General features: G+C 37.7%; 1 protein-coding gene across 5 annotated transcripts in view; it reads left to right on the forward strand.

Moving 5' to 3' along the window:
• The first annotated feature begins 4019 nt into the window (after nucleotides 1-4019).
• Nucleotides 4020-13336, forward strand: part of LOC148022447 (GDP-mannose transporter GONST1-like) — a 113978-nt gene continuing 104661 nt past the window's right edge. Inside the window, exons 1-2 of one of the 5 annotated variants that reach the window (XM_087695431.1) lie at nucleotides 4020-4418; nucleotides 4575-4681. In XM_087695431.1, the coding sequence (XP_087551557.1) occupies nucleotides 4671-4681 (11 nt within the window). In that variant the 5' untranslated portion in view covers nucleotides 4020-4418; nucleotides 4575-4670. Of the gene's footprint in view, nucleotides 4419-4565; nucleotides 4682-13336 lie in introns of all 5 variants that reach the window. The other 4 variants (XM_087695430.1, XM_087695428.1, XM_087695427.1 and 1 more) reach the window with 4 other exon arrangements.

Here is a 13336-nt window from a genome sequence, read left to right on the forward strand (position 1 = left end):
GTCTACAGTTTTATGGATTTTTACAAGAGATAAAATCTAAAATATAAAAAATTGACTAAAACTTGTCCAAAAAATCTATTATTTTTGAACCATGGACACTAACACTAATGTCTAAAATGGCATTGGCTCTCTAAATCAATAAGAAAGCCACACTCTAGATTTTTTTACACGGTATGCGCATAGCGGCACGACAACGAACCACACAAGGAACACTAGTATGAGCTTAATATAGTACTAGAAAATATGATAAATATTACAAAATTGAAAAAAATCAGAACTTACCTTTTAATCCTTCTTCACATGTTGAGTATCAAAATTGCCTTATAAGATGTGAGTAATGTTATCTTCTTGAACTTGAGATGATTAAGTTTGGTGGTCATGTGTTTGAAACACTCGCGTTACTTTGACCAAATAATGTTGGAGGAGTTCAACTTGTTGAATAGAAATCTCAAATAGAGAGGATTCCACTCATTAGTGCATAGATTTGATATCTTGGTTGTCAATTTGCAAGTATCTAAGCTTATGATATGTGCTACATTCACTCAAGTCCTTTATGAATACTGTAGAAGGGGGAACATATCACATTAATATTTGACACAAATCTTTTGTTATTGTAACTATGTTATCTAAAGAGCCTACCTTAGGACCAATGGATTTAATCCAATTGTAGTCTTATATCTAGGGCATGGCTACACATCATCATTGATTTAATTATTATTATGTTTTCTATCAAAATTATATTAACTCTTAGTATAAACACTATCACTTAGATATTAAAATTATAGTTAAAGCATTCAGTAAATCTAATAGATATTTATTGGCTTTCTTGTCATCCATGCTTTTGTCCTTCAATTGGATGCGAAGTAAGAAAAGGTAACGTTATTATGTAATTCTTCAAGTGGAAAAACTTTTCCTATTATAATGAAATTAACATGCTCCATATCTTACTTTAACTATCATGTATATGTATGTCTAACAGAAAAAGTGAGACGTACTCTAACCTTGATTGTAGTTTCATTTGGATACCCAATCATTTGATGCTATTCAGCTTACCTATGCAAGTGATAAAAATAGTTTGATTGAAGTTTTCATTTTGATACCCAATCATTTGATGCTATTCAACTTACCTATGCAAGACTCAAGTGCCATAAGTTCCTCCTCTAGTTTGATTGAATAAACCCTTTAGGTTGGTTTGAATCAAATCAATGTGCTATGATGGGGCATAACTAAATTTGACTAACACAAAAAAATGTTGTTGGACAAATATTGAAGAAAGATATAGCTAATATTGTGTCTCAATATTCTATGTTAGCTAGTCAAAAGTCATCAAGATAAACAATGAGGGATGTTTATGCCTCCACCTACAATTCATAGACCTTGGGAGTAGACTTTTAAGTTTCCCCAAACGTTTGCATTTTGTTGATTGCAACAAATAGCAATCTAGGTGCTAAGATTGCAATGTGCTTTTCATCTTGAAAGTATGACTGCGATGATAAAAGTCTGATCTCAATCATATGTTCAACATCATTTGATTTACTTCATTTTTATGCCATCTCTTCATATAATTATTTCAGATTGGCCACCTCCAATACCTTCGTCTCCTACATTTCATCTACAATAATGCTCATTGTACTTTGGTAATAAAGCTACATGAGAATTGCATGCTCTAGAAGTAGTCATGACTCATGTCATTCCACAATACAAATAAAAGCATGCAATGATGTCATACTCATAATGCAACAATTAACAATATTAATAAGTTTTGTTGTAACCTATGTTTTAATTGTACAATGATGTAAACAATGGCAATATTTTGTTTTGTTTGAATTTTTTTAAAATTGTGCATATGTGAGGGATGCATCATTTTCGCTCCTTTGAGTTTTAAAAAAACAACTTGTGTTCCGCGTGCACTACATTGCTTCGCAACAACTTTACTTGACTATCCATTTCTCCTCTTTTCCCTCTTTGTCTTTAATTTTTTTCTTCTCTCTCTCCCTCTCTTCCCCAATTCCATATGTCTAATCTCTCTCTCTCTCTCTCTCTCTCTCTCTCTCTCTTTGCCTTTTATGTTAGTTTATTTTCTCTCATCTCCTTGTTCTCTCTCTCTCTTATCAAACGTAACATTCTCGCTCTCTCTCTCTCTCTCCTTTTCTTCTCTCCCCTCTCTCTCCTCACTTTTCTTCTTTCTCTCTCTCTTCCCCCCTTTTCTTGTTCCCCCCTCCTCTATTTTCCTTCTTTCTCCCTCTCCTCTTTTTTCCTTTTTTTCTTCTTATTCTCTCTTTAAAATTTTTCTTTTATATATATATCTCTCTATTAAATTTTTTCTCTCTCTATAATTCTCTCTGTGTTCATATTCTCTCTCTCTCTCTCTCTATTCCCCCCCTCTCTCTCTCTTTTTCTTATTCTTCTTCTCTTTCTTCTCTCTCTCTCTCTCTCTCTCTCTCTCACTGTTCCCCCTTTCTCTTTGCCTTTTATTTTACTTTATTTTCTCTTATCTCCTTGTTCTCTCTCTCTCTCCCTCTTCTTTTTTCTTCTTCTTCTTCTCTCTCTCTCTCTCTAAATTTTTTTCCTCTCCATCCCTTTTAAATTTTATCTTTCCTTTCTTTATAATTCTCTCTCACTATGTTCATATTCTCTCTTCTTCTTCTTCTTCTTCTCTCTCTCACCCCTCTTTTTTCCTTTTTTATTCTCTCTCTCTCTCTCTATGTGTGTGTGTATTCGCCTCCACTTCTTTTTCTCTCTCTTCCTTCCCCCAATATCTCTCAAAGTATGCGAAAAACTCTGTTATTTTTAAAATTAAATAAAATCATTTAAAAATGATTAATTAAAAGAAAAATAAAATTTACAAAAGTTTTTAAAAATATTTAACTACTCTCTCTCTCTCCCCCTCTCTCTCCTCTCTTTTCCTTCTCTTGCTCTCCTATTTCTTCTTCTTCTTCTTCTTCTTCTTCTCTCTCTCTCTCTCTCTCTCTCTCTCTCTTTATTTTCTCTTTTTTCTCTCTCTTTCTCTTTTAAATTTTATATTTCCTCTGTCTCTATGTGTTCATATTCCGTCTCTTCTTCTTTTACATCTCTCTTTCTCTCTCTCTCAAATTTGATCTTTTCTCTATCTCTCTATAATTCTCTCTCTCCATTTCTCCCCCCTCTCTCTCAAAGTTTGTGAAAAACTATGCTAAAAAATATTAAATTAATTTTAAAAAATATTTAATAAAAAAGAAAAGTTAAAAAGTGAAAACATTTAATTAAAAGAGAAAGAAAAATAAAAAAGAAAGTTTAAATTAAAAAGTTGAGAGAGAGAGAGAGAGAGAGAGAGAGAGAGAGAGAGAGAGAGAGAGAGAGAGAGAATTTTGATTTAAAAAGAGGGAAAAAAGGAAGTTTGTGAAAAGTTTGATTTAATTGTGAGAGAGAGAGAGAGAGAGAGAGAGAGAGAGAGAGAGAGAGAGAGAGAGAGAGAATTTTGATTTAAAAAGAGGGAAAAAAGGAAGTTTGTGAAAAGTTTGATTTAATTGAGAGAGAGAGAGAGAGAGAGAGAGAGAGAGAGAGGTGGGTTTAATTAAAAAGGGGAGAGGAAAGAGAGAGGGAGTGATTAAACTTGAGAGAGAGAGGGTTTAATTAAAAAGGGAAGATTTCAAGGGGGTAGATTCAAAAAGCCCTTTGGAGGTTTGGGGCTTTCCAAACCTACAACAAAATAATATAATAGTAAGATAGATAAACCATTTTCTTTCCATTTTAAACTAAAGTTTCACCTAGATTTGTGTGTTCAAAAAAGGTACTTGAAAGAAGGGTCAAATGTGGGAGATGACCATGTTGAGATTTGGAAAGCCCCTTACAATAAAATAAAATAATAGTAAGATAGATAAACTATTTTCTTTCTATTTTAAGCTAAAGTTTCACCTAGATTTGTGTGTTCAAAATAGGTGCTTGAAGGAAGGGTCAAATATGGGAGATGGATCGTGTTGAGATATTAACAAACCACAATAACTTACACATGAGACCCTTTCCTTATCGCACCGTGCAACTAAGGCATATGAACACTGCTCTTCCGCCTCACAATGGTCATTCATGCACACTGCACACGTCGCCGGAAAATGGGAGCTCAAAAGACTTGAAAGTTGAAGCTTTTGATGACGGAATTAAAAAAGCAAAAGGACATTTGCTTTCCTTTTCTGGGGATCCAGCAAAATGTCGTATCCGTTTTCGAGAACGTGGGGGCGAAGGTCTTCTGCTTTTAACCTGCTAGTAAGGTACCATCTTTGAATTTGGAACGAATCCCCCCAAAAGGATTCCGGTTTCCATTTCGATTATTCATTTGGATGGGCTGAACCCTCAGACAAACCTTCCTTCAATCTGATACTTCACAATTCCCCAATCGGGCATGCAAAAAAAAGGAAGACCCGATGGCTGATCAATAACGTTAGGTAAGCTACATAGTTTTAGATCCAGCATCGCAATTTTCCTGCTTTACTCGCCTGATCGAAGAAGATCCAAATTTTTGCAAAAGGAAAAAGGCAGTCGTACTATTTTTCTGATGTATCACGTCATTTCTTCACTTGCGGCATTGAAAGTTGTAACAGGGTTTCTGCAGACCAGGACAAAGGTCAATGCAGGATCGGTTATGATGAACTATATCTTAGGAGCTGTTTAAGCTAGGCATCTGGGGCACAAAGGTGATGGGATCAAGGTTGTTTTCTTAACACCCCTTTCGGTCTGTAGCCATAATTTTGCACTAACCGTTCACTTATCTTGGCTTGCATGTGGAACTTAAATTAATGATTGTATAGTATACCGATCGAGAGGGCAGAATTGAACGATGTGGACAAACCACTGACTGCAATTGCTATTGATTGTAGGCAGTGACTCCTGAATCCACATTGCCCTTCATCTTGTTTATAAATAGTCTCCATAGCGATCCTGGTCTATGTACTGCAGGTTCTCAAAATTCCATACACAAGAAGAAGCATTAAGAGGCAATGATCAAATAGGACTGACCCTCCTCTCACTCAACGTCCAATGCAACTCCTTTGTACGGGATGGGGAGAGGGGAGGAAGCATGGTTTGTTGGTGTGAAGAGTCCATAAACTTCATTACCAGCATCCTTCTTCCTTACTGAAATTCACCTCTAGTTGTGTTCCAAGTTTGCAGGACAAGGTTTGTGGCATTTGCCACATGGCTGAGTTCTAAGTTAGGCTGGGCCCTCTACTGTTTTATGTCTGGAGAAAGTATATTGCAGAAGGTTTATTGGCACACTTATGTTCAAACTACTTGCTGGATAGGAAGCTGTTTACATTGGGGCACGCTCACATTGAGCATACTTGCTGGATGGGAAGCCACTCACATTGGGCTGGGCCGTCTCTTAATAATGTTGAGGAGATGATGCTTCATAAGGAGTTAAAAAATATTGTCATTTCTATTTTCACTTTTCACTTTTGCTTGAATAGTTAGACCACCCCTTGCTAGTTGCAGTAATGGAAGTGGTTCCAATGGCTGTGGTATCGAAAAGCCAGAGAAGGAAGTGATCCCAATGGCTGTGGTATTGAAGTAAGTCACATGTGACGTAGCAGAAGTTGTGAAATGTCGAGGTTGTAAAGTCTCCAATAAGAAGATCCCTCTCCCAGACCCTTTTGGGCTTGCTGACCATCTTCTTCATGTGCAGGCTCCTTAGTGACACAAACATTGGGCTCATGGCCAATAGACCAACATCACTTGTTGGAGTGGATCACCAAGACAAGGAGGCAGATCACCAAGCCAAGCAATCTTCCATCCCTTCTGTCCCCCCCGCCTTCCCCTTCCCCTTCCCTTTGAGAGGTCTATTCCTCATCTCTCTCGTATTGCACCCTCCATGTAGGTGCTTGACCTTCCAATCAAGCTTGACAGGATGAACTATTCCCTTTGTAGTGCAAAGGTGCTGGCCATCCTCTCAACACTTTTGACATTTGGGAGTTTGTCACCGATCCTATTCTATAACCAATTGTTGATCCAAACATATGTGGTTTTGTAGATCAAGCCACCCTTTGGGACATGCTGAAAGCTCATGCTGAAACCAACCTTCCTTCTTGGAAAGGATGGTGGTAATACATTGATTAAACACTTATTTACAGCAATCAATAAGTAAACATAATTTGAAATACACAAATTACCTTAATAATCTTAGACGTTGGACACCTCCTTGGCCCCAAAACTAGAGCCCCTTTCGGTATTTCTTTACTTTGATTGCTAATGGAATGAATACAAGTTGAGATTCCACAATCTCCTTTGTTGTTTCAAAAGGCCCTTGCTATAATAGCAATCAACAATTAATTGGGGACCAATTGCTCCTTGATTTTTCACCTAAGACTTGCTCTAATTGAACCACCAATTTGTCAAATGCTGCTTCAATTTACAATGAATGGGTGGCATCTGAATTCCCTGACAATTACATAAATTTAAAGTGCTGAATTCAGTGTACAATGCCTTCACTAATTGGCATGGGTTCCGAGGTGGATATTAAACTCTAATCTCTTGTCCACCAAATTTGACAGAAATTTGATTCACAAGGCTGAGAAATGCTGAGAATGACTGAGAACAAGCTGGAGAAATGAGAGAATGTTAGAAGAGAGAGAAATTCCTGATTTTCATGCAAGAAAGGCCCAAAATTTGATTGTTGCTTATACTAGATAGTATTTAATGCTGGTACCAGAGACCTGAAGTTTCTGTCGCCTGTCCCAATTTGTAGTCACCAACTGGTAGATCCGAGCATTGCTATCACCTACATTAGATGGCTTGATTCCTATTGCTTCAGCCTCTAGAAGATCCTCCACTTTGTAGGAAAATCAGATTAGCAACCTGTTCCATCTTTTTATCAGCTTGAGTCGACATGTTTCGTCTCTCTAGCCTCTAAAAGCGTTTTTTGGTCTTGCATGGATATTTTTGTTAAGTGGCAACCTTCTAAACCCATTTGTCAACATTATCTAGTCATTTAAATTTTTAGAATTAAATAATTCTGAAAATTAATTTTAGCCCTTCTGACCCTGCCCAAAATACATTGTGCCGATCCATAATTAAATTGGCTAGGCCATTTGCAACCTGGAGTGATCTCCAACCTCTGTTGACCCTTAGATTGACATTAATTTATTAATTAATGCTAGTCCCTAGTGTCACCACTTATCCTTATTGGCTATACAATTGTCTTAGGGTCAAATCCAATACCAACTGATTACCAAAACCCAATCGGCATACCTTATCACAACTTTTGCCTTTGACATCCCCTCTACATTCTCGAGGTCCTTGGCCTATTATATGAAATAACTATTATGTGCATCACATGTGCTTAAACAACCTTGCACATTTGATTAATAACTTAATCAAATGTTATCAATAAGATTAAAGCATCTTAAGATTTCACGTCCTTGTGATAGACGTTCCCTTTAAAATGCCTGCAATCGTCCTCGATTGCACTGCATTGTGCCAAAGGAAAAGAATATTGCACTAGAATTTTCACAAGGTATCACTGCCACAACATTGGCTACTGTTGTCCAGCCATGCCAAATACCCTAAACCTGCTGAAAATTTCCAGCCAGCATACATATAATATAAAATTAAAAATCAGTCTAGAATTGTTGCTAGAAATCCATTGGATACATCCATAACTATGTTTCTCAGCTGTTTTGACTTCCGAACCATAGTAAAGCATATTTTCAGCATTAACTATGGCCGAAAACTGTCAATGGTATTTACTAACATGCGTCCATAGAACAAGTTGTAAACCATTTGATCATAAAGTGATCACTTGCTGATCTAAAAACTGATCATAAGCTGCCACAAATGTGACCCCAAATTGATTGCAAAAATTGATCAGGAACTAATGCAAAACTGATGCAAAATTGATCACGTAAACTGAAAATGCACAATTTACCACTTTAATCTTGGACATTGGACACCCGGTTGGCCCCAAAACAGGCGTCCCTTGCGGTATTTCTTTATCTTATACTGCAAATGGAAGTACAACTAAGATCCTTTGATCTGCTCTAATAATCCAAGTGCCTATTACTGTCAAAACTGACCAGTAAGTTTCCAAACCAATTTGCCCCTTGGTTTGCTTGGGGGTTGGCCTTCACTTGTTGGGAATAAAGGCTCATCGTACCTTTTACGGTATTTGGGTGTGCACATACTCTTACACTTGTACTTTATATATATTATCAAAACCTAAAGTGGTACATCTTGTCATTGTACTAAAAACACTTTGTGTGTCCGTGCTCTCTCTCTTTCTACTCACTCTTCCTACTTTGAACTCTGCACTTAATTTGACATGCACTTTGTCTCAATCCTTGTACATCGACATCAAATTGGTATCAGAGCGGGCAAGAGACAACTCAAGAGTGCATGAGTCCCAAGACGGTATACAAATGAGCAGGAATAATTAAGATCATATTCTCTCTCTGTTTCTCCACATGTTATGTGAGGTTTGAAAAATACATGTCCTCATGACAGAAACACTGAAAAATTGCTGTAAATAGCTATGGAACCTATCACCTACATCTTAGGACTACCATAAAGACTATTGCCCTATCCTATATGTTGTCATCTGCACTAGAAGGACCTTGGGCTACTGTCGCCTACTCTTGGAGGGCTCCAAACTGATGTCACATGTTGTAGTACTGATTCTTGGTGGTTGTAAATCACATTAGCAACCTCTCCTTGCTCTCTAACAGCCTTCTTCTTTCTCACAATGACTGAAATAGACTCACCAGTCCCTAAAAACGTTTTTCCACTTGCATGGGCAAGTTTGCCAAGTGACAGTCTTCTAATATTATTTTCTAGCATTATCAAGTCTCTTAAATTAATTTTCAGAATATTAATTTTGAAATTTAATTTAATAAATATTCTAGTGCTCAAAAAATTAATTTCACTAGCTAATAATTAAATTGGCTAGGCCAATTTGTTTTCTAAGTATCCCTTAGCAGTTATTGACCGTTAGACCGGTATTAATTAATTAGTTAATGCCTAGTCTCTAATGTTACATTGACATTAGTGGCCAATAAATTGGTCTAGGCTAAAATTTGACAACACCTACCACCTAGTACTTGTCAGGCATAACTTATTACAACTTTCCACTAGATCCTTGGGGTCCTTGGCTTGTTATTGTGAAATAACTACCATGTGCATCATATGTGTTAAACAACCTTGGACATTTGATTGATAACTTAATCAAATGTTATTGGCAAGATAAAAGCATCTCAAAATTTCACATCCCTGTGACACCCCTGTTCTACTGAACTTGACCCTTAGCACTTGGCATAGTGACCATTGCACTAGCAGTGAAGGATTTGACACTAGGTTATGTGGTGGACAATGTGTGCGGGCCATGTGGTATATGGCTAGGGCTAAAAGAGCAAGGTGCAATGATAAACATTCATTAAATTGAAAGTTGGCACCTTAGAATTGAGTTATATTGAAAGTTTCACCGAGTAAGTAGCTCATTTAGGGTAATTATTAAGCAAGTCCTGAGCTAAACTTTCTTTCTTTATTTCTTTCTCATTTTTAACAACCCAAGTTGAGAGATGACCACTCTTTTATTTCTTGCTACTGAAAATTGCAGATTTTAGCCATAGAATGAGCTTACAACATAGATGGAGTGTGAACAACAACCAATTTTTCTCTCCTTGGCATAGAGGTTTCATTGGGTAGCCTTGTAACTTCATATACAACAAGGTATGCTGCTGTTTTTGAGCTAAACATCAGAAAAATAGGTTATGACAGCATTATGGGCTAAGATCCTTTTTATCTTCTTTGAGATTTCAAGCCTTGTATAATTTTTGGGTGATTTTTGTCGCAAAGAAAGCGACATGCTCACAATTTCATCACGAGAAACCCCCTCCTGCTGGTGGGACTGCATGGAGACTATGCAGGAGAGTTATCTTAGCAAGTGCTCCACAAAATTGGGTTCAAATGCTTGCTATAATTTTTAGGGTTTGGCAGTCTGAAGTGTTCATTTGCAGTTTTGAACACTCTACAGCTGGTTGGAGACCAGCAATGAAGTGTTAAGGCCATTGTGCATCCGTGGATCAGTTATGTCGCGAGAAATTGCTGAAACACAACCATTTGTAACCAATTTTATGCATATTTTAGTAATCTAAAGAAATACCAAAAGGGGCGCCAAGTTTTGGGGTCAACAAGTGTCAACGTGTGGTGCAGGAGCACTCTAGCTCCATTTGTGTGTGGAGTTTTTTTGCTGAATTTATTGTTAAGCTGAATTAAGTGTTTGCAAAATGTGGTTTACCCTTTGGGCTTCCGAAGGCCGGTTTCATGGTTCTGTTGTCAAGACATCACCAACTTTCTAAAGGAGGTGAGGTTATGGTTGTCTCAAGGAGCAAACACATGCATTTTGGTTTGCTGTAATTCAGTTACAACAAGGTTTCTACTTGCTGAAAACAGTGCACAGCAAGGGGCAAACAGTAAAAAATGTCACACAACAGTGGTAATAGGAGTGAGGAACAAGAATCCCCTCTTGAAAGGCACTCGACACATATTTTTGAGTCTCCAAATGCTGTAAATGCTTTAGGATAGGGAGCAACAAATGTGATCAGTGATCATGTAGCTCAATCACATCCACAAGTCCAAGGTGCTCAAGAAGCAAATGCAATGTTTTGAGTCTCCAAATGCTGTAAATGCTTTAGGATAGGGAGCAACAAATGTGATCAGTGATCATGCAGCTCAATCACATCCACAAGTCCAAGGTGCTCAAGAAGCAAATGCAATGTTTATGGCACAATTAGCAAGTGCTGTTATGAACTTGCAATAGTTAATTCAGCAACCTCAATTTGCTGAATTTATGCAGTCAGTTCTTGATGATAAACGGAAAAAGGTTGTTGTGCATTCTAAACAGCCAAGTGAGACTCATGGGGAATAATGTGCAACATATTCCTCATGGACAGCAAACAATTCCTCCACCATCTATGCATATAGGTTATTATGGGGGTGGATCAGTATTTCAGGCTATGGATGCCATTGCACCTGCCAATGTTGGCATGCAAAATGCAGGTGGTTTTCAGCCACCTATGTTAGGTGTTTAAGGGAACTATCATGGGGCAATGTAGCCCCAAATGCACACTAGCATGTATGGTAACATTGGCATGTAGCCAAATATGCAAACTGGAATGTTTGGTCAATTGGGAGGCACTACTGGACATATGTCAAATGTAAATGCAACAATGGCATCACCGGGACCACTATTTTTGCAGCCACCCGTGTATGATAACTTGACACCTTGGTAAAGCTAAAGAATACAAAGGTGGGGCAGCAGTCAAATTTGAAACCATTAATGGTATGCTAGATAGACTGAAGGCTTTGACCTTCATTCAACAATTTAGTAATTTCTTCAGTAATGAAAAATCATCTTTTCGCATACTTAGTTTTTGCAAAAGATGTTATTAAAGATGATGCTAAGTCTAATGTTTCAATGTTGAATAATGAGCGGATAGAATTCTTAAAAGAATTCCAAGATTGTTTTTTTGACTCCCGATCTAGAGAATGACCACCTGAAAGGCAAGAGGATCATTCTATTGACCTTGTGTTTGATACTACGCCTCCAAATAGGCCCATCCTATAGAGTGAGTACTATCCAACAATAGGAAATAATGAATTAGGTTAATGAGATATTGGAAAAAGGGTTGATTTAGCCTACTTCATTACCCTTTTGCTCACCTGTACTCCTTGTGCAGAAAAAGGATGATTCATGGCGAAATTGTATTGATTACCATGCCTTGAACAAAAACATCTTTAAAACTAGATTCCCTATACTGAGGATTGGTGATATCCTTGATCGGTTAGAGAGAAGTGCAATCTTTAGCAGAATAGGCCTTTCAAGTGGGTATCATCAAATACGTATAAGGCCAAAAGATGTGCATAAGATAGCTTTTAGGACCACTTTTGGATTATATGGGTTCTTGGTCTTGTCATTTGGGCTTACAAATGCACTTGTAGCATTTAATCACATGATGTATATAGCATATAATCGTGAATTAGATGAGATGAAGACACAATATCCAAAGGATGAGGACTTTGCTAAAGTCTATGATCTTTTATCAGATGGTCAGCATCATGAGCACTATACTCTTAGAGAGGGCTTTCTAATGATGCATGGTCGATTATGTGTTACAAAGTAGTTAAGGACCAAGATTATGGTTGAAAGTCATGTACCTCCATATGCAGGGCATTGTGGCATTGATGTTACAGTGAAAGCAGTTGAGACTTCCTTTATTGGCCAACCTTGAGATGTGATGTAGATCACTTTGTGTGCACATGCATTGTATGTCAAAAGGTCAAGTTTGATCGACAGCACTGGGTTTATTGCAACCCTTGCCTATTCTTGATACACCGTGGAACAACATAGCCATAGATTTTATCTTTGATCTTTCTAGGACACCTACAGGGAATGATAATATATGAACCATTATTTGCAAGTTTAGCAAATAAGTTCATCCATTCCGGTTAGAAAAAAGATAATTGTGGATCACATGGCAAGATTGTTCATGCTGAACATCTTTAAATATCATGGCATGCCATAGTCTACTGTGACAGGGATCCTTGCATGACGAGTCTCTTTTGGAGAGGCATTTTTAAGAATATGGGTACCATCCTAAAGTTCTCATATTCTTTTCATCCACAAATAGATGGGTAGTTTGAAGAAGCAAATGCTATTGCTCTAGATATTTTGAAATGCTATGTGTCTGAGCATAAAACGAAATGGAAATAGTTTTTGCCTCTTGTGGAATATGCTTATAACAACACAATGCACAATTCCATTGGGAAGGCACTGTTTGAGATTGTGAAAGGGGAGAAGAAAGTCCCACCCATTTTGCATACAAAAGATAAGATCTTTGAGACCGACAAGTATGTTGATGTTGGGTATTTCACTCACGCCTCACTTACGCCTATGCTCACATAGGAGTGTCGGTGATTAGTAGGACACTGGGGTACTTTTTACTCTCGATAGGAGAAGTTTTTCCCCTAGACTTATGGTATTATTTCATATGTGCTTATGACACACACTCAGGGGCACTTACCGTGTTCGGATGTGAACATCCCCTACAACCCTAAGGTTTAAGGGTTGTACCCAGTACTTTCAGTTCACTCTTTCAGTCTATTGCATTGGGTGTTGTGCTTCACTCTCACACAATCTACTGGTTTTCTGTGCTGAGCTTCGATCTTGTCTTCCTCTCTCACATTTGGTATCAGAGCATTGGCTCTGTTTAGCTGAGGCTTAGTTTAGCTCAGCTCTGCTTAGTCTTTGGGAGCTTCTGGCTCTTTCAGCACGACCTGCAGCATCTTGACCAATGCCCCGCCAGTCTTCAGCTGCTTG

Source organism: Lygodium microphyllum, chromosome 16, assembly GCF_053477565.2.
Source record: "Lygodium microphyllum isolate KBCC chromosome 16, Lygodium_microphyllum_v1.1.10, whole genome shotgun sequence".
Classification (NCBI taxonomy): domain Eukaryota; kingdom Viridiplantae; phylum Streptophyta; class Polypodiopsida; order Schizaeales; family Lygodiaceae; genus Lygodium; species Lygodium microphyllum.